The sequence below is a fragment of the Phocoena sinus genome, chromosome 9 (genome assembly GCF_008692025.1).
Source record: "Phocoena sinus isolate mPhoSin1 chromosome 9, mPhoSin1.pri, whole genome shotgun sequence".
In the NCBI taxonomy this organism is placed as follows: domain Eukaryota; kingdom Metazoa; phylum Chordata; class Mammalia; order Artiodactyla; family Phocoenidae; genus Phocoena; species Phocoena sinus.
This window is the reverse complement of record NC_045771.1, coordinates 12,251,970-12,277,907: the sequence shown is the minus strand read 5'-3', so window position 1 is coordinate 12,277,907 and position 25,938 is coordinate 12,251,970. Positions and strand designations below refer to the sequence as shown.

Genomic DNA, 25,938 nt, shown 5'->3' with positions numbered 1-25,938 from the left:
AGCTCTAAGCCTAATTTTTCATTTAAAATCACTCAAAAAGTGGTTTTCTTAAACCCATAAAACTAGGATTTGAAACTAAGTCTCTTCATTCCTAATTCAAGTTATTTCCTTTATATCAGTAGTTCACACATACTATGAACTGTGCAGACCCATAACAAAATGTTTCCAATCTGCAACAAAATGAGAAAAACAAGAGCAAAGTAGTATCTCCACAAATGTTAGTTTTCTTGCCAAAGATTCCTCTTTAGGAGGAAGTATTTTGGTTTAAGATTTTGTTTTTTTTAATGGGTGTGTGTTTATTTGAGTGTCTTTATTTGAAAATAATATATTAATTCTTTAAAAGAAAATGATTGAGATTCTTTGCCTTATTTTCCAGTCCAGCAATAATTGTATAGCTCAACATTTCTTTTGGGAATTTTTTTTTGGAAATGCTTACTTAACTACCTCATGAGCCAGATCAAAATAAACTGCACTTTTTTGTAAGTTACATCTCTTTTTGACTCAAGTGACATACCCAGATGAATCAAACGTACTGCTTAACAGAAGGACATTTGCCTATTTCCAAAACTCAAATTGTCTCTCAAAGGACAAGGAAATTCTACATTTTTTTTTTATTGGAGTATAATTGATTTACAATGTCGTGTTACTTTCTGCTGTACAGAAAAGCGAATCGGTTATATATACATATATACTCTTTTTTAGATTACTTTCCCATATAGGTCATTGCAGAGTATTGAGTAGAGTTCCCTGTGCTATACAGTAGCTCCTTATTATTTTATATATAATAGTGTGTATATGTCAATCCCAATCTCCCAGTTTATCCCTTTACCCCTTCCCACCCCCCGGCCCCCGGTAACCATAGATTGTTTTCTACATCTGTGATTCTATTTCTGCTTTGTAAATAAGTTCATTTGTACTATTTTTTTAGGTTCCACATATAAGCGATATCATATATTTGTCTTTCTCTGTCTGACTTCCTTCACTCAGTATGACAATCTGTAGGTCCATCCATGTTGCTGCAAATGACATTATTTAATTCTACTTTATGGCTGAGTAATATTCCATTGTATATATGTACCACGTCTTTATCCTTTCCTCTGTTTATGGACATTTAGGTTGCTTCCATGTCCTGGCTATTGTAAATAGTTCTGCAATGAACATTGGGGTGCATGTATCTTTTTGAATTATGGTTTTCTCTGGGTATATGCCCAGGAGGGGGATTGCTGGGTCGTATGGTAGCTCTATTTTTAGTTTTTATAAGGAACCTCTGTACTGTTCTTCATAGTAGCTGTACCAATTTACATTCCCACCAACAGTGTAGAAGGGTTCCATTTTCTCCACACCCTCTGCAGCCTTTATTGTTTGTAGATTCTTTGATGATGGCTATTCTGACCAGTGTGAGGTGATACCGCATCGTAGTTTTTATTTGTATTTCTCTAATAATTAGTGACGTTGAGCATCTTTTCATATGCTTTTTGGCCATCTGTATGTCTTCTTTGGAGAAATGTCTATTTAGATCTTCCACCCAGTTTTCGATTGGGTTGTTTGTTTTTATGTTATTGAGCTGCATGAGCTGTTTGTATATTTTGGAGATTATTCCCCCATCAGTCACTTCGTTTGCAAATATTTTCTCCCATACTGAGATAATGTATTTTGTTTTGTTTATGGTTTCCTTTGCTGTGCAAAAGCTTTTAAATTTAATTAGGTCCGATTTGTTTATTTTTGTTTTTATTTTCATTACTCTAGGAGGTAGATCAAAACAGATCTTGCTTCGATTTATGTCGTAGAGTGTTCTGCCTGTGTTTTCCTCTAAGAGGTTTATAGTATCTGGTCTTACATTTAGGTATTTAGTCCATTTTAAGTTTATTTTTGTGTATGGTGTTAGGGAGTGTTCTAATTTCATTCTTTCACATGTAGCTGTCCAGCACCACTTATTGAAGAGACTGTCTTTTCTCCGTTGTATATTCTTGCCTCCTTTGTCATAGATTAGTTGACCATAGGTGTGTGGGTTTATCTCTGGACTCTCTGTCCTGTTCTATTGATCTATTTGTGCCAGTACCATACTTTTTTGATGACTATAGCTTTGTAGTGTAGTCTGAAGTCAGGGAGCCTGATTCCTCCAGCTCCGTTTTTCTTGTTTTAGAGGATGTTACACTGGGTGATATAAGCCAGAAACAGTAAGACAAATACTATCTCACTTAAATGTGAAATCTAAAAAAGCCAAATGCATAGAAACAGACAGTAGAATGCTGGTTACCAAGGACTAGGGGGTGGAGGATATAGGGGTATGTTGATCAAAGGATACAAACTTTCAATTGTAAGATGAGTAAATTCTGGAGGTTTAATGTACAGCATGGTGACTAGAGTTAATATTGTTGTATGGTGTACTTGAAATTTTCTAAGAGAATAGATCTTTTTTTTAAACATCTTTATTGGAGTATAATTGCTTTACAATGGTGTGTTAGTTTCTCCTTTATAACAAAGCGAATCAGTTATACATATACATATATCCCCATATCTCTTCCCTCTTGTGTCTCTCTCCCTCCCACCCTCCCTATCCCACCCCTCTAGGTGGTCACAAAGCACTGAGCTGATCTCCCTGTGCTATGTGGCTGCTTCCCACTGGCTATCTATTTTACATTTGGTAGTGTATATATGTCCATGCCACTCTCTCACTTCATCCAAGCTTATCCTTCCCCCTCCCCGTGTCCTCAAGTCCATTCTCTAGTAGGTCTGACTCTCTATTCCCATCTTGCCCCTAGGTTCTTCATGACCATTTTCTTTTCTTTTTTTTTTTTTTTTTAGATTTCATATATATGTGTTAGCATACGGTATTTGTTTTTCTCTTTCTGACTTACTTCACTCTGTATGACAGACTCTAGGTCCATCCACCTCACTAGAAATAACTCAATTTCGTTTCCTTTAATGTCTGAGTAATATTCCATTGTATATATGTGCCACATCTTTATCCATTCATCTGTCGATGGACACTTAGGTTGCTTCCATGTCCTGGCTATTGTAAATAGTGCTGCAATGAATATTGTGGTACATGTCTCTTTTTGAATTATGGTTTTCTCAGGGTATATGCCCAGTAGTGGGATTGCTGGGTCGTATGGTAGTTCTATTTTTAGTTTTTGTTTTTTTGTTTTTTGCGGTATGCGGTCCTCTCACTGTTGTGGCCTCTCCCGTTGCAGAGCACAGGCTCCAGACGGACAGGCTCAGCGGCCATGGCTCACGGGCCCAGCCACTCTGTGGCATGTGGGATCTTCCCGGACTGGGGCACGAACCCATGTCCCCTGCATCGGCAGGCGGACTCTCAACCACTGTGCCACCAGGGAAGCCCTCAATAATTTTTGAATGAACAAATGGTGAGGATGTTGCTAAATTTCTCATCATGTTTACAGTTTATGTGATAAAGAGATCAGGGGCCACAGCCTAAGTTTTTAGTGTCATTTTTGTTTTTAATTAATTCTGTTCAAGAACAGGAAAGATAGAGCTGTGGATCCAGTGTAGATATCAAGAAGCTACTGCACTGAAGGGATGGAGGGACAGAGGAGCCTCAGTAGCTTTCAATGGTGTTTATGATCCATCTTGCATAAGGATTAACTTCTGTGAAGAATCCTTCACTTCCCAGGGTGACACTTCCTTTTGCCCAAGTCAAGATGCCATGCAACCTCCCACCGCAGATGGCTGGAGCTGCTGAGACTTCCTGCCAGAGAGAGGGAACAGGAGATCAATAGTGCTTGGTCCTCGTGGAACAAGAACTAATTGCAAGAAGTGGCACACTATAGTAGCAGAAGCATCTCATGGCCTGGAATCATTTTTCTTGAGAGGTGACAAAGCCCTCTTCACATCCACGCAGGGCTCACCTCTCTTGGTTTGAATTTGACCAAAGCGAGAGCAAGTAGGAGGAGAAAGGACAAATGGCTCTCCACGCCCCCCCCCCCCCACCGAATCTCTCCCACTGTTAAAGGAAGGCAGGGGAATTGATGAGAAATCCAGAGACTGAAGAGAAAGAGTAGAAGGTCTCCAGGCCTCCTTGTTGGGCACCATTTGGTTTCCCATGGGCACCTCTCCCCGTCGTGGACCCCTTGCTATCTTCCTGTCTGGGGAAGGGAAAGATACCTTATTTTCAGATAAGGTCTTTAGAGGTTGTCCCACACACATGATGTTTATTGCCATTCTTTCATCTTGCATATTCTGGCACTCATCGTAGGGGAGAATATATTGGTTTATCCAAGTCAGCATGTCAGGGTCACTAACTGTGGGGAAGAGAAATGAAGTCCAGGGTTACTCTCCTCATCACATATACTCTTGTGATCAGCCTCTATTTTGTGAATACATTAATACCCGAGAATATTTATGGCAGGTATCGGACATTCCATCCTTCTTAGAGTCCCCTGTTCAGTATCTCTGTGTCAGAGCAGTGGATTCAGAGCATTACGTGAGCCTTACGTCAGATATCATCAGATCTATAATTCTCTCTGTAGTGTGCATAACTTAGAAAGCTTGAAAAACCCACAGGAAAGTTATGAATGATTGTGAGAAGAGAGAGACACAAAGCCGTTGTCCCCAAGAAACCTTCACTTTCGGCACCTACTTCATCATCTTTACATTTAATCATAAAGGTAGAAAACTATTTTTAATGTGTCTAAACATGCTTTTTTAGTGAGATAATTTATAAATGGATTATTTATAAGTGTATGTGAGTGTATATGTATAATATACATATATATTTTCCCCTAAGAAGTAATATTGCCCATCTCACTAATAGCAATTGTTACTATACTGTTAACCTCAGGATGTAAGGAGTCTAACCAAGGCATTATATAATTTTAATCTCTGGTAGAGAGTAACAGGGAGGAAGGAAACAAAACATTAACCAGAGATTGCTCAGGCTAAGCCTAGTGTTACTTACAGAGAAGGATTTTTCTGATATATATCCAATCTAACGTCTTAAAGCAGATTAGACCAGAAAATGTCAAGTCAGAAAAGAACAAGATGAGTTACGTTCAGTTTTAAGTTTTTATGGAAATTGAACTGAAATACATAGAACAAGCTAGGTGAAAGTAACCTAGTTACTTGAAATAATGAACTCAATAGATATTGGGAGGCTGGCACCAGAGAGCTTGTAGAATTGGTTTGTGACTATGATTCTGACATGCAGAGCCTATGGGATAAAACATTTATGTAGTTTTATTTTGTTTTCAAATGCTGTGTAATGAATTACTTTGTAAAATGTGATACAGTTACTTTGAATAAGACTTAAAATCTTCAATTTGTTCAGAAAATATGTTCACTTAGATTCCCTGGAATGTTGCTTCTAAATTGAAAATGAAGTTGCCAAATACTGAGAATACAAAAGTTCCCACTTTCTACTTTTGTTTTCACGAAATAGACCGATAGACAAAACAGTCTCCCACTTTTTTTTTTTTTTTTTTTGCGGTACGCGGACCTCTCACTGTTGTGGCCTCTCCCGTTGCGGAGCACAGGCTCCGGACGCGCAGGCTCAGCGGCCATGGCTCACGGGCCCAGCCGCTCCACGGCATGTGGGATCCCCCGGGACCGCGGCACGAACCCGCGTCCCCTGCATCGGCAGGCGGACTCTCAACCACTGCGCCACCAGGGAAGCCCCAGCCGTCTCCCACTTTTTATTTTTACAGAACATATGAATTGTTCTGTAACTACCAGAGAAGGGTTTAAACCTGATTAACACCCATGACAATTTGCCTCAGTGAACAGGCTTTGGCAAGCCAATCGATCAATGCCACTTTTTAAAGTCAGCAAATCAGACTCGCCTCCAATAAACATGCTGAGTGCCAACCAATCAACAACAATCTCACCCAGGTAACCACGCCTCTACAGATGACGTCAACTTTCTTAAGCCCCTGAAAGTCTTCCAAACCCTGTACGGAAAGCTTCCCACAAACCCCATATAAGCCTAGTACTCTGCTCCTTGAGACTGTTGTCTGCTCAGCATTGCTTTTCTATAATAAGCAATAAATTTAGCTTTATCCGTTCATTTCAGATATCAAGTGGTGGTTCCAGCATCCTTTGATAATACTGAAAGAGAGTATAATGGTAGTGTAAGGCCCTGCAGTAATCCCTCTAGGGTCAAGAGCGTTACCTCATAGCAGCTATTTCCTTCAGGTATATCCGTCCATATGTTCCCCAGCGCCAAAACCTTCTCAGGATGAAGAACACAGAGTCAAAAAACACTTACGGTTTTTATATTTACTCCAGGTCCAGGTTGGGATAAAGCAGGAATCATTAAATGGTAAGGGTTCCATAGCTATGGCTATGGTTCCCACTTGGTTGTTGAGTGCAGCCGCCTTAGACAGTTTTATCATCACCAAGTCATTCTTCAGAGATCCTGCGTTGAATTCAGGGTGGGGCACCACCATTGAGTAATTCCGCACCTGCTCTTTCTTATTTTTGATGTTGGGTTGATAAACTCCCAATCGGATTTTAACACTATGGAAGAAAGAAGGCAGGCAGTTGGAAAAGAACAGGGTCACAGAACATCAGAATTGCAAGAAGTGTCAGAGGTGACCTCCTCCAGTCATCTTAATTTTACCTCTTAGACCTGAGAACTCAAGTGACCGGCCTTGGTCTGTAAAATAGTAATAACAATAGTTTATAGGACTGTTGTGTTAGACTCAATGTATAGACATGAAACCTGACATGGTATCTGCCACCTCGAGCATACTCAGTGCAATCTAGTTGTGATGATGGTGATGATGGTGGTGACGGTGATGATGGATGATCTGAATGAAGAGGTAACAGAGATGGCACCACAATGCATCATTGCAGAGGCCGTTGCCTGCGCTACACTGTCTCAAGCAACTCTTGAGCAAAGCACATTGTACCCTTTGTTTCTGGATATTCTTAGGCCCTTCCCAGCTCCTCTTGGGCCCATATCATTGTATTTACCATGTGCTGCCTACACTCATTATAGATTCACAAGACTCTTAGTAGTCTATCAGGACTCCCATTTACCATCTTCCATTACATTTCCCGGACAAATTAAAAACCCACAGGCTTCCAGTGTCAGGAGTCCAGTCACGTAACAGACACAGGAGCCACTGCCTACCAGAAACAGTTCATGCGTTAGGCCTGGCTGAGAGAAGAACATCCAGTTCACCAGCTCCAGTTCTTGGAGGGGATGAACTGTCTTTATTTCCTTTGTATTTCTCATTAACACACAGAGCACGGCTTCAATCTGGGTCTGAGTAAACTGTCTTGAACAACCAGATGGCTAAGAGTTCTGAGTTAGAAATGACCCTTATCTACTCCTGAAACTCTGGCTAGGTCCCAATCATACAACAGTTTCTCACACACAGCAGAGACACTGAGGTTTGTAAGGGACAGCATCATCTCGTGCAGAGCTCCTTTGCCCTTCTCCTGTTACCTGCGTCGCATGGCTTCTGCTAACACTTGGACCTCAGCCTGGGAACACCCACCCCTACTCATTACACTCACTCAGCACTGGTCTGTCAGTTTGGCAAACACTCAATTATCTTTACTGCTTCAGAGACTCTGTACACTATTCCCTCTGCCTGGAATTTTCCCCAGGATTTATTCACTTGGTTGCATCCCCCTCTTCCTGTTGGTCTCATCTCTTCAACTAGGCCTGACATGATCACCCTAAGCAACGTAGATATCTTGCTTTATTCCTGTATTCTTCAGCTTGGCACTCTTTTTAATGTTTTATTTGGGGACATGTATTTGTTTGGGCTTACTTCCTCTACCAGAATGTGAGGTCCATGAGGGAAAACGAATTTCTGTCTTGTTCCCTTGCTGTTTTTTCAGTGCATTAAGCAGTCCCTAGAATATAGTAAATGTTCAATAAGTATGTTGAATGAATGAATATTATTTACTCTCTGTGAGAAAGAGTCTTCTGACAGCTTCCTCTTCATCTCCTCCTAAACCACCCAAGTGTGTATTATTTTCCCCGTTGGGAAGACGACCCTCTCTCTTCCTGGGGCTTCTAATTCCCTAGGATGCCATTAGAACTTGCTGGGATGCCTCATGAGACCTGATTTTGTTCGAATAGAACCCTCATGGCTCCCAAGAGCAAATGGATACTTACGGTAAGGGGCAGTGAGCAGTGGTCAGTACCCACTCAGGGTGAATGAGAGACCCCACACAGGGTTCCGGGAAGGACTGAAGATAGACCATGTAAGGAATAGTAAAATCTTCTTCTACGTTCATCTTCTCAGTGTTAGAATCTTGGGCCAGAATGACTCCTAAAGAATCAGTGGGGTCACAGGTAGAAGGAGAGACAGGGCAAGAGGTGAGAGTTGACTAGGATAGTTTTTGCCACCTTAAGGTTTTCAAGGACAATGTCAAGGTCTTCAAGTTATTTTTAAATATTCTTTTAAATCAAAGGGCAATCATGCATGTCACCTGAGCTCTACACATGAAGAAAACTGACACATGTCTTTGCTTGAGATGGAGGTATATTAAAGTTCTATGAAACTAATGCAAAGGCTTATCTGAGGCTGATCAAAAACCCTGATTGGCAGTGCTGTGTATTATAAAAATGAAAAAAAAAGACTTACTGCTTTAAAAATAATAGTTTAAATTAACTTTTGCCAGGAATGAAAGGAAAAAGTTAAATACTGCCTGACTTTGGTGGTGAAAGGAGTGGAAAAGCTTGGGATAGGGCCACGAGGCTCTCAGAGCCCCTGACCCGGCCCCCCTTCCTTTCCTGCACTCACTCCTCCAAAGTCCATCTGCCCAGAGAAAGGGAAGATATACTTTTCTGGTGTCTGTCCAGGAGACTCGGCAATCTAGGAAATCACACACTCAAGAGTCCTGGGAGAGTGCAGGGGACTTATAGTGACGTATCCTAACATGCTCACAGGCACTGGAGAAGCTCAGAGAGACTGCTGGTGGGGTGAGCTGTGCATTGAGATTGGTTCCTTTCGTTTGCATCAACAGTTACTTGAAGGAAATGCCCACCAACTCCTCTCTCTTCAGTTGTGGCTAGCTACCTCCCTCTCTGACCCTCCCACACACCACCGCATATCTACCTAAGCAGCAACAAGACCCCAGACTCACCAGCTGCGCTCATGAGTGCAAAGATGAGATAGCACTTCATGGCAGGCTGGGATCTCGCCAGGAGCAGACAAGTCAAATCAAGCTGTCAGATGTCTCAATCTTTAGTCCAAGCGTCCTTGGCAAGAACAGCGGGGGGGGAGAAAATATTAAGTCGGCGGGTAGGGGAGAAGCAAGGCTTTTACAGATGTCTTCAAACGAGCCCTGATCAAAATCCAGTTACATAAGGCACACCCAAGATCTGTCTCTGATGTGGGTGAAAGGGAAAGGGGCAGACCAAGTCCAGCCCCTGGTGCCTCTTCTCTGACCCTAAAAATCTCAGGAGTACCTGCTGACATTCTCCTCCCCTCTCTGTGACACAGTCTTTCTTTGTTGTCCTCTCCTCCCTTTGTGACTGTGAACCTCTCTCCCTGCCCTCACTTGCCATCTCCCTTTTCCTCAAGAGTCCCTCTGCCCCTCTCAGAGACTCTTCAAACATTGGGGTATGAAATAGATTTAACAAATCACCCTCCCCTCACCATTTTAGTGACGAGGATGCCGTAGGCCTCGTGGAAGTTAACAGCCAAGTCAGGACTCGGAATGGTGTTTCCAGATTTCCCCTGATGTGTACAACTTTACCTGAGCCCTGTGTTCTCAGAAAACAGCAGTGGGTGAAAAATTCTTGGAAATTCTGTATTCTGAGAAATGGCTCATCACAAAGAATGACCCTTCCCCATATGAGTTTGAAAAGGCTCCATCCACTCTCTCATGGCTCCCATAAGACCTTGGATGACTCCTTTGTGGACAAGGTCAGCTTTTGTGTGACAAGGTCAGCCACAGACCTTCCCGCCTTTGCCTGAACCACACGGACCATCCAGCTCCCCGTTCTTTCTCTCATCAATGATTAGCTGAGCTTAGAACTCTTTTCCCCCGCCCCAATCTAACTACAACTAGAGATAAACACTTCCTGTTCAGCTAACTGAGAATTCCCCTGATTGCAAAACAACCTCAACTGTTAATCTCCCCACCTGTAACTTGTCTACATCTCCCTACAAAAGTCTTAAGGCGAAAGCATCCTGCCGATGCACTCTGATCTCCAGATCTGTGATGTTCTTCTTATTGCAATAATCTGAATAAAATCAATCTCCCTACCTGTTCAGTTTCTGTGTTTGACACTTAGTACTCTTTTTAATGCACCCCACTCCTTCTTTTTATAAGTTAGCCTTAACTTTCTGACTGCCCCCCCCCCCCGAGATATGTAACAAATAGTGGTTTCAACCATGGATATTGGTCTATAGTTTTCTTGTGTTGTCTTTCTCTGGCTTTGGTATCAGGGTAATGTTGGCCTTGTAGAATGAGTTGGGAAGTGTTCTCCCTTCTTCAGCTTTTGGAGGAGTTTGAGCAGGGTTGGTGTTCATTCTTTGAATGTTTGTTAGGATTCTCCAGCTGAGCTGTCTGGTCCCGGGGTTTTCTGTGTTGAGAGGTTGTTGATTTACTGACTCAATCTGTTTACTCATTATGGGTCTGTTCAGATTTTCTATTTATAAAGTGCTTAGAACAGCAAGTTCTAGTGGTAAATAGTAAGTGCTATATAAATGCCTGTTAAATAAAATAACTATAACCTTAGGATCCCCATATTTTCCAGGCCTCTGGGGACACTTTTTTATCTATGTCCAAATATTGTTGTAAGTCCTTAAATCTTTGTAACATTTCCATGTTTATTAATAGCAGTGAGGAGCATAGACTCAGGAGTGAGGCTCCTATAGTATAGGTAGGGTTCAATTCCTGGCTTCAGGACTCTCTAGGTGCCTTGTCCTGATAAAAACATTTAACCTCTTTAAGCCTCAGTATTCTAACTTATAAAATGGAAGGAATATTAGCACCTAATTCATAGGATGGACATCTTGTTTGCTTCCAGGTTTTGGCAATTATAAATACAGCTGCTATCAACACCCATGAGCAGGTTTTTGTGTGGAGATACATTTTCAGCTCCTTTGAGTAAATACCAAGGAGTGTGATTGCTGGATCGAATGGCAAGAGTATGTTTAGAAAGTTTCCACAGCTTAGATGGAATGTAAATTAAAAAGGGATTAGACTGAGCTACTTAGAAAAAATGGATATTTTTAAGACTAAATAAAGACTTTTCTAGTTGCATTTTTTCAACAAGGCAGACATTCTTACTTGACTTTTAAAAGTAAGGCTAAAATCATACCAAGATAGTAAATATCTTTATTTTTTAAAGGTCTTTTAAAATTTGATTTTAACACTAAATTTACTTGCCATAAAAGATACATGATTAAACTAGTTTTCATTTAAATAATGAATTAAATAAGATTTCTAGGGAAAAAGAGGCTTCTATTTGTCTTACTAAAGCAAATATTCTTAGATAAATTCATCTTGAGTATACCTTGAAAATTTTTGCTCGTTAAGGGGAAAACTAACAGATTATGGAGTATACCAATCTGAAGTGAAGTTACTTCTATCCAGCTTATATATCCCATGTGAAAAAATATTTACATAAGTAGCTAAACTTCCAAGTGCAAATATTGCTTTATTTTACATAGCTATCAAAGGTCCTAACCATGAAGTTGACAGTTGAGAGCCTGTCTGAGAGTTTTCAGAGCAAGTGATAAGTAAATTAAATCTATCTGTTACTGCAATGAGATATAGCAAGCAAAAAAACTTTTCCTAATCTCAGACTGTTACCTCTTTACATTGCCTTATTTTTGCTATGAAATATCATGTCTTCCTGGATTTTATTGAATCATGAATTAGGTATTTATTTGTAGTAGATATCTTTTGGTGAGAGATATCTCTTCTGACTACAAAATGGGTTTTTAAATCATAGTATGCTTTCACAGGTCTTTTGATGTTTTTCTTTTGACTATACTTTGGAAGCAGATCTTTGCTTTCCATTTACCCATTCTTTGATCCAGTTTTCTTTTCCTGTGGCATTTGCATTGATTAGCATTATATTCTCTAGTCTCTATTTATTTGTTTTCTGTTTGCCCAATCAGAATGAATACACCGTGAAGGCAAGGTTGTAACTGTTTTCTTCCCTGCTGTATCTTTAGTGAATAAAACACTGTTAGGCAGGTAATAGGCCCTCAATAAGTTAAGCGGTTGGATAAATGAATAGAATAGTTACATTGTCTCCACTGTACAACATACCAAGTTTATTTAATCAATCCTCTGTTAATGACTTCCTTAAAATCTCCACCTCCTTTTCTTGATAGCTAACCTTATAATTACTCAGTTAACCAAATATATACCAAGTAGACTGTGTTTATTGCAAAATGAAAAGGTTACTCGTGCTTTGATGGTGTGCCATGTAACTTAATTATAAGTGCAACAGCATAATCCTCTCAGTTATTGGCTCAGGGATGAGAGAGTGACCAAATTCAGTTAAGGAGACACAATATGTTTGACAGCAGCTTCTGGGGGAAAAGCTTCTTTCTCCCTATAGACAGGCAAGGGAGAGTATGGCTCCAACAGCTGTCTTGATCACAAGTCTTTATCCGTAGGATAAAGCTGACAGTGATGCAGAGGGCAAAGACAGAAATAAATTGGGTCCCCTGATGGCATTTTTGAATTGCTGAATCAAACCATTCTTGCAGTGCTCACTATTTCTAAGCTTCCACCAGTGCATTTTAAAGTACATGTTAAAGTATGAGTTGGACATTCTTTTCCTTGCAACTGAATGATTCCTAAATGATACACTCACACATTTTTTTTTTTTTTTTTTTTTTGCCGTACGCAGGCCTCTCACTGTTGTGGCCTCTCCCGTTGCGGAGCGGAGGCTCCGGACGCGCAGACTCAGTGGCCATGGCTCACGAGCCTAGCCGCTCCGCGGCATGTGGGATCTTCCCGGACCGGGGCACGAACCCGTGTCCCTTGCATTGGCAGGTGGACTCTCAACCACTGCGCCACCAGGGAAGCCCCACATTTTTTGTTTTTATAAGCACATTTTAATAGGATAGGATTCTAGAAGTTTAGTTGCTGGGCCAAAGAGCATATAGATTTCACCTTTTAATATAATTTCACAAATTGTAACAAGTCAGATTTTAAATAAGAGATAGAAAATGCCAAGATATGCTGAAAGGGACTATTGGATGGCATCCAGAAAAATGATTTATTTGCCTTTTCATACTTTACTCTGGGCCTGCCCTGATCTCTCATCTTTTATGTTATCTCACTTATCTTTTCAGGTCTCTGAATCTTCCCTCTACCTGAGGTGCTTAGGTGAGTAGGTGTATATTGGTGGTGGTGATGGGTGGGGTAGAAGAACGTTTCAGAGGGAACAGGGAAATCTTTAAACTCATTTGTATCTGTAGAGAAGCCTGAGATGTTTATTTAAGGTAGATATAAGGTAACATTTAAAAACAAAAAAAAGGAGGAGTTATATGTGAAATTATTTTAGGCCATAAGCAAACATAAAAGCAATTCAATAACAACTAAGGAAATACACAGGACAGATTAGTTATAACTGAACACTTAAGAGCCCTGAATGCAAGGCTAGGAATTTGGGCTCCATCCTAGTGGCATGATAAGGTAATATTAAGGGCTCAGGACTGCTCCCTACAAATGTGCCATCCAGAGGTATACAAAGGGATAGAAAATTGGTGATAGGGGAATGTATCTTCCCATACCTTCCTCTTCTGAGATACCTGTTATGGACTGCGTATCTGTGTCCCTCACCACCAAAATTTGTATGTTCAAACCCTAACACCCAAGGAGACGGTATGAGGAGGTAGGGCCTTTGGAAAATTTAGATGAGGTCATAAGGTGGAGCCCCCATGATGGAATTAGTGCTCTTATAAGAGGGAGATACTGTTACCTAACACAAGTCTGTGTGCCTGACACAATGAGGCCAAACAATACCAACACATCAGAGTTCGAGAGCAGAGAAAGGTTTACTGCAGGGGCCATGTGAGGAACGGGTGGCTCATACCTTAAAAAACCCCAAACTCCCTGAAAGCTTTCAGCAAAGCCCTTTTATAGGAAAGCTGAGGGAGCGGTGTGGTTAGTTGTTGCAGATTTTCTTGGTGTCAGATCCTTTGTTTCTTGAGGTCCAGGTCGCGGTCAGGTCACAATGTTCCTGTAAAACGCCACCAAAACAAATGTTGTTCTCTGTTCTGACAGAAAGTGCAGGTCCCAAGGCTCAACTTTCGCCCCTCTGAGGTCAGGCTCTGGCTAAGAGGAGGGGGTCCCTGCACAGGAGGGTTACCCTGCCCGGGAGTGCTCGTCCAGCACCCAGGCCCCGCCGAAGACGTAGTTCTCCGCTGACGATGCCCTCAGGGCCAGGTCCCCAGACCCTGCCCAGCTGTCATCACTGAGGGAGCCAGGCACCCAGGACCCAGCCAGTGCTCAGGCTCCTCAGGCCACCCAAAGTGGGGCTGGGGAGCAGGTCCTGTGGACCCATGCAGACTGCTGCGGCCATTAGGTCGCAGAGGCAGGGAGCGGGGAGAGGTTCCCCCTGCCTCAAGGCCCGGGCCCGGCCAGTGGGCTGCCGTGGCGAGGGCTCTGGAGCTCTGCAGGACACAGCACCCAGCCTGTCCCCGAGGCCCCCCCAGCGCACCCGCTGGCCCTTGATACACCTCTTATACCACACGCACTGACCCCCGCGAGGACCACGACATGGCCAACCATTGGCCAAGGGCGACCTCCACCCGCCAGGTGAAGGGTCTCCTGCTTCTGATCTCGCAGTAACAGTCGCTCAGTAACAGGGTAACGGCCGCGTGCTATTGGCTGCACGCCTGCCCCGCCCCTATTACAATACTAGAGTCAGTTCTCTCAGCCATGAGAGGATACAGCAAGAAGGCAGCTGTCTACAAGCCAGAAGGGGGCCCCCACTATCTCCTGTGTCACCCTGATCTTGGACTTTCCAGTCTCAAAAAACTGTGAGTAATTAATGTCTATTGCTTAAGCCACGCAATCTGTGGTTTTTCTGGTTACAGAGCACCAACTGACTAAGGTAATACCATCCTTCCCGTATCACGTTATCCTACTGGGGCTACAAAACATTTTTACCCTTCAGAACTCCTCGACCTATTCCAATGCTGTTATTCTCCAGACCATATTGTATCTTTCATCCTTGATTCATACCAAATACACATAGGAATCATGTACTGGGACCTGTACTCCTAATCATCCTCTAGATGATCCAAGGAAAAATGAAAAGTTGCAGGGAACAACACTGAAGAACTAAAGCGGGGTGTCTGTGCTGCCTCTCGGGATAGGGCAGAAAGAGAACAGAGAAAACCACCCCTATAGTCAAGACTCTTATGATCTCAGGGTAACAGATCAATTTTCCACAAACTTATCTGCATTTGCACCTTTTTTGCTTACAGTTCAAAACAGTACCTACGTTGAGCTGGGGTTTGGGCGGTCTAGTGTGGGAGGGGGTACAGATTACCGGCAGAATCATGCATGCCGTAGAGTAAAATTCCAGATGGGAAACAAGAGTATCTTGGAGAATAAAAGAAATAGGTAGACGAAACCTTGGAAATACAGGAGCTGTACTTTTTAAAACGTTCTCCATGTAGCCTTTCCCCTAGTCTAGGCCTCACAGAGTTTCAGGTAGATTAGAGACAAAGGGAGAGCACAGGGTCACACAGCAGTCAGCAAAGCGATGGGATAAGAATGGCTGGGCTTCACTTCAGCTGCACAGCGAACTAGTTGAGTGACTTTAGGCAGTTGATTTTAACCTTCTGCATTTTAGTGTCATTATCTGTGTAAAAATATAGTGGTAACAGTGATGGCTAACCTTATTCATCTTTATAGCCCAAACATCCACACGGAGTCTGGTGATGTAGGTGAGCAGTAATTTATTTATTTATTTATTTTTTTGCGGTACGCGGGCCTCTCACCGCCGTGGCCTCTCCCGTTGCGGAGCACAGGCTCCGGACGCGCAGGCTCAGCGGCCATGGCTCACGGGCCCAGCCGCTCCACGGCATGTGGGATCTTCCCGGACCGGGGCACGAACCCGCGTCCCCCGCATCGGCAGGCGGACTCTCAACCACTGCGCCACCAGGGAAGCCCAGTAATTTATTTTGATGAGGCTGAATGAATGACTAAATAACCTTTCAAATTCCATCTTCATGTAATAGTTCGACTCTATATCCACCCTCTTCTCAGTAGCCACATTGAAAGAGAAAGTACACAACCAAGTAAGGACACTTCTTGGATATTATCTGGTACAGGAGGAAAATGTTTTATTTAGATACTGTTTTCAGGATGGGAGGAAGGTGAAGCGGACTAACATGGAGAGGTCATGAAGAGATGACGCCGTTTAGTTGTCAGCGATAGTCTTCTGAATCCAGCTCAGGTAGTTGCAGACCTTAGTGTAGACACCAGGTTTACCTTTCAGAGCGCAGGCCATAGCCCAGGAGACAATGCCCTGGAGCTGTCCATTGCAGACCACAGGGCCACCAGAGTCAACCCTGGGCAAGAAGGAAGAGCCAGTTAGAACCTCACAGCTGTGCCCAGATGGGAGAAAGGCTCAAAGGTGTTCCTCCTTTACCCGGGGACCACCTTCCAGGCTGCTGACCCTCCATGAAGCCCTTCTCTTTCCCTGGAAAACCAACCCTCAATCTCCATACTGGACCCCCTATTCTTTCCCCTCCTTTGAACTCCCTCTTTCCTTAGTTTCAGGGCTGTAGTGCCAAGAAGAGGTGGACCGGGCAGTGCAATGCTGCCCATCTAGCCCTGCTCCTTTCACAGTTTCCTTCTGCTCTAGCCCTCCTCAGAAGCCCGCCTGGATGTACTGTTTGCACATGATCTTCTGTGTATCTTTTCCCCTGATCCCTAACCATTAATATGGCAAAATGAATTTATCATTTATCCCAAATCTATCCCTCAGCCCTCATAATCAGCCCCAGGGACAGCTTTTCAATTTTCTGAGTTTCCCGAAAAGAGATACGTGAAGCTGAGCTGGAAGGAGAAGGCGTGCAAAGCAACTACCTGGCAAGAGTCCTTTCCACCCTCAGGAAGCCCAGGCACATCATGTTTCTGGTGATCTGTTTGGTATAGGCAGTGCGGCAAACTCTGTCAGGCAGGGATGGGAGCTTCCAGACACTGCAGGAGCTCAGGGAAGCTGGCTGTTGGGAGTGAGAGTAGGAAATGGAAGAGGATTACCCCATCCAATCTGGGAAAGTTTTTTCTCAGTATCTCTCCCCCCTCTTCCCAATATCCCCATCCTTCTCTCAGATTGCCGGTAACTTTCTATTTTGGAAGAACAACTTATATCTGGAGGGTCTTCCAAACGGTTTTCATCAACAGGTTGTTCTCTCTCTGACACTAGCATCAGTGACCATAGACCTCAAATCTAGAGACTTTATTTCTGAAGCGGGGCTATGCTTTGAAAAGTTCCAAATCTCTTAGTCCTCTGTTCTGTGTACCTCCTCGCGTTTTGGTTCCCTGCAAATCACTAATCACATTTTAGTTGCATACCTGGCAACTTTACCGTAGTGCTTTTTTGTTGTGTTGTCAAGCAGAGGAATGTTACGCGTTTCAATTAGTATATTCTAAGACTCCATAGAACCCCACTATTCTCTGGGAACCTTGCCTTGAGTGAGAGCTAGGGCTAACTGACGCTGAACACGTTTTTCACCTCTAGGATTCTCAGATTTGGTGATTCTGTTCCAGGTGACACTTACAGCCACTGCTCTTGGTGTTGCCCCAGCCAGAGATGAGACACTGGGTACCAGCAGCTGCACAACGTGTTGGTAGAGGGATAGCGGCTACTTGATTGTTGAGAGTGGCAGGTGGGTCCAGTTTAATCAGCATGATGTCATTATCCAAGGTCTTTCTGTTGTACTTGGGATGGACGATGATCTTGGCTGCTTTGATGAATTGCTCATTGCCCTCAAGGACCTCAATGTTGTGTGCTCCCAGGCCCACCTTCATTCGGCTGGATTAAAGGGTTACAAGTTCTCTAAGTCTCCAACGTGAGCTCCTTCCCGTTCCATTACAGCCCAGTCTTGAGCATAAGCACAGACAGAAGCCCCCACATACACACACAGGTTAGTGTGCACTTAAGGTAGTCCTACCACCTACGGCACACGTTAGAGGGTTCCTTAGGTGTCCCTCCAAGGCCAGACTCACAACCCAACATCTTGCTAGATTCATTAGATGTAGGAATGGGAACCAAATGATGCCAGTCAAGCAGTGGGAGGTGAAAAGGCAACTGGAGTTGATTCATCTGGTTGGGATTATCAGTTATTGTAGGGAGTCGTGGCAGGCCTCAGAGATATGGCAGAATATTAAGGGAATAGAATGAGTTGTGTTTATCTTTATGTTGTACTGGAAATGTCCTGTGTTTTGTTACTTGCATATGCCATGTTTTTCCTGGTTGAGCTATAATGATTAGAGCTGTTAAGGTACTCTAGATATATTTAATCACTATTTTTCTTGCTATGTCTTTATGGCCCTCATTTGGAAGGCCATCAGGGAACTCTAAGGGTATCTTTTTGTGGGAAAATCCCTCAATGCATACAACGCCTGGGCCGGGGGGCGGGGATAATGAGGTCTTGAAATCTGAATGCTCCCCGCTCAAGCATAACTCTGTAGTTCTCCCTGATTGTGCTTTGGCAGGGCTGGGGATGACCTGACCTCAGAGAACAGGGCTGTGAGTATTGGTTACTTACGACTTGTAGCAGTGAGCCGCGGACACCACCCACTGGTCACTGATGAGGGAGCCCCCGCAGAAGTGGTAGCCGGAGTTCAGGGACACCTGGTAGGGGACAGAATGCGCTTCACAGGTGTAGCCCCCGACAATCTTGTCGTCATCATCAGTGGGGAAAGCAACTGACAGAGAGAAGTTGGAGCTATTGTGGAATTTCTACTCAGAAGCAATGTTTTGCAGATTAACCAGAAAAAAAATAGGTCATGTTTTCTTGTCATGCATAATCAGGAAACAGTGATTTTAATATAATTGTTTCCAAAATCTTATCGTTCTATACATTTAACACATGTGCTACTTACACTATTATAAGTGTCTCATTTTTAATTTATGCTTTAAATTTGATCAATAGACTGATTTTTTTACATATGTCACACACACACACACACACACACACACAAATCAGAGACTCCTTACATAATAAATGCCTTGAAGCCCACTACCTGAGAATATAAAGAATACTTTTTACACAGAAGCTTGCTTGCTAAGGAGACATTTAAGTATGCGTTCAGTAAAGCTTTGCCGGCACCATGATTGTGTTTATTTGTAGAGTTCAGTATAGGATAAACACCACATGAGGTAACAGAAAGGAAACTTAAATACCACGTGAGAATGTTCTGGCCTGGAAAAAATGGGGAGTTTTGTACTTTTGTTTCTACAATCTCTTCTTGGTTCTCACCTAAAATGTTAAGTAAATAATCTCATAGAACATTATAAGGTTTCTCTCTCTAATGTTTCCCCTCATCCCAATTATATTTCCAACATTTTTAATTTATTCAGCACTGTAAATCTTGGACCACTGGTTTTTTATGATTTCTAAGGACTCCAAATGTCTGGAATTATACGCTATATGCCCTGTTGTTCATATATTTTAAAGTAATTTGAGATAGACTTTTTTGATATGTAAATAGGTATGTTGAATTTATTTATAACAACCAAATTCGGGAAAATTCTGTAGTAAGTTTGAAGTGTGCAATAGTACTGAATAGCATAAAAACAGAAATAGTCATTTCTCTATTTCTTTTCATGATTGCGTGACATGTTGTTTTACATCAGAGAGATTTCATTAGTGAAGATGTGGTAAAACCAGCCCATAGCTTTTATTCACGAGAAATAGAGTGTCTTTTCCTGTTAAGATCTCTCTTAAGATGCCCTTTAGTACAGAGGAGAACTCAGGCTCTGATACTCACAGCCTCTTCAAGGAGAACAAGATTAGTCATTAGTCCCAATTATTAACTCCAAGTTCTTATAAAGATCAAAACAACATTCCCTCAACATTGACTATCTTTTCTTTTTCACTCTTACTTCGTAGACTGTACCTGAAATTCAGGGCAGATTCTTCCTCTTAATACTTTCTACACTGATCACCCCTGCCCCACATCATCTTCTCCAGCAAGTGGGATTTAGTTGTCTACAGACTTATGTACTGTACACTGTTGTTTCAACATCTTAAGCCTCCTGAGTACAGAGATTATATTCCGCATTCATTCTTGTCTTCCAGAGTAGAAAGTGCATCCTTAAAAAGTCATAGACACCTACTGATCACTTATTGATCAAGACTCACCAGCGACTCCCATGAGAGCAAGAAAGATGAAGGTCGTCATGGTTGCTCCCCGGATCTGGACTAGGGACTATGCTGAAGGGTTTCCATCCACAGCTATTTATACCATCAGGTTTGTCATTGACACCCATGGCCACAGGTGCCGGAAATGTGATTTCACTGGAAAGTCACAAATCCAAATTTAGAATTCAATTCCGTGCCACATTGAAGATGATTCAGCATCCAATTTAAACATCCACTTTTGTCCACTTTTGCAGAGGTTATGGGAATGGAAAAAATGAGCCCACCTGGTAGAAACTGTTCCCCATAATAGAAAAGTAAGTTGGAGTAAGGTCACAGATCAGGGCTGCAGGTGTCCTGATTCCCAGAGAAAAAATTTAGGTACTTGGTTGTCTCAAGCATGAACTTTTACGCTGAGGATTATCTTGAGAGCTATACCCTTGATGTAATTAACATTGCCTGTTTCAGAATTATATAATTTGTCTTGTAGTAGCTCTGGCCTTGTATACCCATGTTAATGTTTCATTATTGATAGGAACACTTGTTCTCCTAAAAAAAGAAAAACATTTCTGATTTGAAGCCACAATAGTTCAAAATAGGAAAGGGAAAGAATGAGAATAATTTATCCTTATCTGAACTTAGTATTTAATAGGCATATGCTAAATACTTAGCCTATTTGTTAAACTAGTAATTCTCAAAACAAGCCTACAAGATCCCTATTATAATTCCCATTTAACAGCTGGGAAAACTGAGGCTCACAAAAATATAAGGGACTTTACCAAAATCACAAAGCAGGGGCTTCCCTGGTGGCACAGTGGTTGAGAGTCTGCCTGCCGATGCAGGGGACGCGGGTTCGTGCCCCGGTCCCGGAAGATCCCACATACCGCGGAGCGGCTGGGCCCGTGAGCCATGGCCGCTGAGCCTGCGTGTCTGGAGCCTGTGCTCCGCAACGGGAGAGGCCACAGCAGTGAGAGGCCCGTGTACCGCAAAAAAAAAAAAAAAAAAAAAAAAAAAAAAAAATCACAAAGCAAATCCATGGTAGGATCAGGATTCCAGCCCCAGAAATCTGGCTTCCCTGCTTGTGCTCTCAAGCACTACGTAACACTTCCCTAGTCAGTTCACCAAAGTCTGGACACCAAGATAATACAGAGTTCTTGGCCAGCGAAGAGACAATGGGAATTTATTGAGTGCTTACTATAATATGTATCAAACCCTGGGGGTGGGATTTTGATACATCTACTCATTCAGTCCTTACAAACAGCTTTATAAGTGTTGTGCTCTAATTTTTGCCATTTTATAGATGGGGAGGTTGTGGCTTACAGAAGGTAAGATTTTTTTTCTCAAATTTTCAATACTGTGAGGTGATCCATACAGAGTTCAAACACAAGCAGCCTCACTTCAGAGCCCACACCCTCCATTGTGACTCCGTACACATAACACAGGAATGATGGAATAACATTTATATTTTAAGGCAGGACAAGGAAAGTTCAACATTACATTCTCTCTGTGTCAGGTAATTTTATGCCCTTTCCTTCAATGAGTCTGTTTTTCCTTTGCTTTGGCTTCTCTAGTCACTTTCCTGGTTAATACTTCACCAGTCACTGAGGCTGTGCTGTGCTGGCTCTTGACCACTACAATGTGTAGGGAAATTTTAAATAAGAACTTCTCCCCTTGAAACATAATATACTAAGAAACTTATGAAAAAACTGAAGTAAACAATCAGGGCAAATCGGTGTTAGTGAATAGAATGTTCTTCCCTGGTAAAGTGAATCCTGGAACCAGGCTGCGTTTTCCCTGAGAATCTGCTCAAGGGTTCCATTAGTCTGGGGGCATTTCTCTTCTAGCCACATGTGGTTCTCTCCACGTTTCATGTGCAGGGTCAGAAACCTTTTCTTTTTCCTGTAAAGGGCCAGATAGTAAATGTTTTAGGCTTTGCAGGCAATATATATGGTCTCTGTCACTACTACTCTACTCTTGTCCATGAGCAACTCTAAAGAGTACATGAATAAGTGAGTGCAGCCCTGTTTTTTTTTTGGGGGGGGGCGGAGGGGTGTCTGGACTTTAATATCCTCATGGATAAAATGAATACCCAGAGAAAATAATGGGGAAATGGGAGAAGTTAATCTTTGATCCACATATCAGAGTTTTGTTAAAGTGCCAACTTAATTCAGTTATGGCTCTGTCAGAATTCACTTCACATTTCTCTCTCTTCCCATTTGCAGCCATATCCTACCTCCATTCCTCAAGATTAGGCTGGTAAAGCAGGCTTAATAAAAGGACAATTAACGGCTTCCCTGGTGGTGCAGTGGTTGAGAGTCCGCCTGCCGATGCGGGGGACACGGGTTCGTGCCCCGGTCCGGGAAGATCCCACGTGCCGCGGAGCGGCGAGACCCGTGAGCCATGGCCGCTGGGCCTGCGCGTCCGGAGCCTGCGCGTCCGGAGCCTGTGCTCCACAACGGGAGAGGCCACGGCGGTGAGAGGCCCGCGTACCGCTAAATAAATAAATAAAAGAACAATTAAGTTTTATCATAGAGGTTCTCAGGTGTGTAACCTGAGACCCACAGCTGTCAGAACAGCATGCGCAAATGCCATCTTGAAATAATTCGGAAACTTGCCACTTCTGAATATGATAATGAGTGGCTAGTGAGGCATTTATTAAGAGAAAACATTCTGTTGGATTGGAAGGCAATGAGATTAGGAAGAGACACAGAGATGGATGAAGGTGAAAATGATGCTGAAGGTCAAAATAGAGCATCATAAATGGAAAATGACAAGAAAGAGGGAAAAATTAGAGTACACACCCCACATTAATTTTTTGACAAAGACAGTTTTCTTTCAGATATTTATATCCCCACCAGGAAAACTTTTTGTGATTTGCCTCCAAGCTCCATCATCCCAACCTTCTTCGATATACCCACCTTGCTTTTATGGGATACATTTCCTAAATCAAAGTACACAGATATCCAAAGAGTTCCATTACTAGGCTCAGAAATATTTTTCTATTATAGTTTTGGAAATTCGGGGATTAGGAAAAACCTAGTAGGCACCTTGAATTCCACTCTAGGAAGGAGATATAGCTCCTGGGACATAGGCTAATGAGCAACCATTCACAAGTGCTGTAACCCTCAAAACCCTCAGTCATTGTCACTTTGCTACTTCATCCTTGTGAGTGACAGTCATCAAAGTATTTAGCAATCTTAGTGGAGAAGACAGGTTCACATAGGATAAGTCATGTCAAGCTGATCCCATTTTCTTTTGGGTGAGCTCGCTAGATTGAAGAATTTGGAAGAAATTGGGACTAGCATGTCTTGTTTTCAGCAAAGCACTTTACAATGTTTCCATGGTAGTTTTGCAGTTTCCATGGCATTTTTGCAGGTAAGGAGTTGATACATGCTCTTGTAGCTGTACTCCAAGGTAGATTCCCAGGTGATTAACAACTTTTCTCCAAAGTGCTGTCTCAGAGCCTGTATGAAATGGAGCAAGAAGTCCCTGAGGTCTCTGATTTGAGATCACAGAAAGCCATGTAGCTGATTTGCTAGTGACCCAGAGCTGAGAAGAATCAACACCACAGGTGACTGAATCAAGGCACCAAAGATATAACATCCAATGTAGAACTCTCCCTGGTTTGTCCAAGTAGTTCTCCAATCATTTTACTCTCTTAAGTGCTACTACCAGACTCAACTTTGACCCACGATTTGATATAATGCCATTCCTAGACAAATGGAATTCAAGGAGACCAAGGCTAATGACAGAGCATCAAGTAACATTGGCCAGTCATCACCCTGGGCTCTTGTCTCCTCTCTGCTCAAGCATCTTAGCTGTCACCATTTCCTTGTGACCAAGTCCTCATTTGATCACCATCTCCAATTAATGGGTTTCTTTTGTTCTCAGGTTTTTGTGTCAATACCCACTTAGTATCCTAACTCCTTAGAAAAGTGTTCAGCTTTACCAGTCTGAAGCCAAACTGTCACCCCCAAGCCCAACCTACTGCCTTCTTCCCATCCCTCTGAGGCTCACATTCATCTTCATGGGGGGTAGGGGATGGGTCTATTCCTCTCAGTCCTGCCAAAGTAGCCCCAACCCACCTTTTGAGGTGCTGGCACAGGTCATAAAAGGGAAAGAGGGAATGTGAGCTGAAGAAACAAACAAGGGCAGTGATTCCTCAAGCACATCCCCCTCAGGACCAGGGAAGTGCACTGAGAAGACAGGAACCTGGGCAGGGAGACACCGGGTCCCATCCTGTCCGAGCTGAGGAGGGCTTCAGGCTCCTCTGCTGTGTGGTCCTTTGTCTCCTGGGAGCAGGTGAGTCCTGGGAACAGGTGGGACAGCTTTGTCTTTGAACTTCTAGCTTTTTTCATGGAGCTGCTTCAGGAGACTCTCTGAATGTGGTTTCTTAATTCCTCAGGCCCTATGGACACTGGAATTATATTGTTATTATAACTTTTGAATTTTGTTGCAAGATTTGATTTCCTTGTCATGAAGACAGCTAGATTTTGAGCTCCTGAAGCAAACATTTTGTGTTTACATCCCCAGTTTGTAACTCTGTCTCTGGAACGGAGTAGATGCTTAAGCACCTCTTTGCCCCTCGGCACTTGAGCCCCATCTACAATATCCCCACCAAAGGTCATCCAGCCTCTGTTGCAGAGAGGAGATCATGGTATCTCCTCAACCATCCAATTAGAAAATTCTTCCTTGTGTTGAACCAGGAAACAGTCTATTTAAAGCTCTGACCATTTTTTCTTAGTCTTGTCCCTTGGGAAGATAGAACCAGGAGAGTCATAGTAAGAAAATAAGTGGTCACGAGAGGCCAAAACCAGCAGAAGATTGTGGGTTCTAGAATAGTACAAGGAGAGTCAAGATAAGCCAGGGTTCCAGTCCGTTAGAGACTCCTTTACCTCGGTATATAGCAGGGACACATCTCAAAAGGCAATCTCAAAAGTTGTTTCACATTACTGGAGAAAGGCATGCCAGATGGTACTAGCTGAAGCTAGAGGCTAGCTTCATTTTAGACAACCTAGCAGAGCTATTTCTTAGAAAGAATAAATTGGTATAGGACTAGTTAGAGAGCTTAAAGATCTGGTTCAACTCCTCTCCTTCAAAAACCCTTTTCCAACTCTGGCAGACCCCAAATGATAACTGTTTTTTCTATATATTCTTTCAGTGCTGGTAAATACAGTTTATACCCCATTATTTTATTTTATTTATTTATATTGAAATATAGTTGGTTTACAATATTATATTATTTTCAGGTGTACAGAATAATGCTTCAATATTTTATAGATTATACTGCATTTCAAGTTATTACAAAATAATGACTATAGTTAGATAAGCAACAAGGATATATGGTATACCCATTATTTTACGATCGGTGAAATATATAGTTATTTCTTTCTTCAGGTGCTTCATCTTGATATTGGCTCTGTTTTACTGTCTAGAATATTCACGTACACCAAAAACAAATCTGTATATTCTATGGTTTTTGTTTCTTATTGTTTTATTTCTCCTTTCCACACAGAACCCATTGCTATCAGGGCACTTCTGTTGATTCGCATGGAATCAATATGGCTGTTTGGTGACCAGAACATAGCATGGGACCAGTCCTTGAAGAAGCTGAGACTTCAGCCAGGCTCTCAAATGATGAGAAGAAAGCATC

At 42.5% G+C, this 25,938-nt stretch overlaps 2 protein-coding genes and 1 gene segment (V, D, J or C); 1 reads left to right on the top strand and 2 right to left on the bottom strand.

Moving 5' to 3' along the window:
• Positions 1-25,938, top strand: part of LOC116759201 — a 204,509-nt gene that overhangs the window by 11,897 nt on the left and 166,674 nt on the right.
• Positions 3,275-9,912, bottom strand: PRSS58 (serine protease 58). Of its 2 annotated transcripts, XM_032642643.1 has the most exons (6): positions 9,582-9,912; positions 9,067-9,181; positions 8,093-8,249; positions 6,224-6,474; positions 4,126-4,262; positions 3,275-3,709 (listed from the first exon to the last, which is right to left on the bottom strand). In XM_032642643.1, the coding sequence occupies exons 2-6, from the start codon at positions 9,104-9,106 to the stop codon at positions 3,560-3,562; spliced, it is 735 nt and encodes a 244-aa protein (XP_032498534.1). In that variant the 5' UTR covers positions 9,107-9,181; positions 9,582-9,912; the 3' UTR covers positions 3,275-3,559. The 2 variants fall into 2 exon arrangements, with proteins under 2 accessions (XP_032498534.1, XP_032498535.1); XM_032642644.1 differs by lacking the exon at positions 9,582-9,912 and having other exon boundaries at positions 9,067-9,241.
• LOC116759203 (trypsin-like) lies at positions 16,334-20,328 on the bottom strand. Its single transcript, XM_032642642.1, is given in 6 exon segments — positions 16,334-16,484; positions 17,005-17,099; positions 17,101-17,141; positions 17,700-17,953; positions 18,690-18,849; positions 20,289-20,328. Coding segments are annotated over 6 exon segments (741 nt in total).

Coding starts and splice junctions, on each gene's coding strand:
- PRSS58 (XM_032642643.1), bottom strand. CDS start 9,106: ATGAAGTGCTATCTCATCTTTGCACTCATGAGCGCAGCTG. Junction 8,250..9,066: donor TGCACTCATGAGCGCAGCTG/GTGAGTCTGGGG, acceptor CTGATTCTTTAG/GAGTCATTCTGGCCCAAGAT. Junction 4,263..6,223: donor CTGGAGTAAATATAAAAACC/GTAAGTGTTTTT, acceptor TCTTCCCCACAG/TTAGTGACCCTGACATGCTG.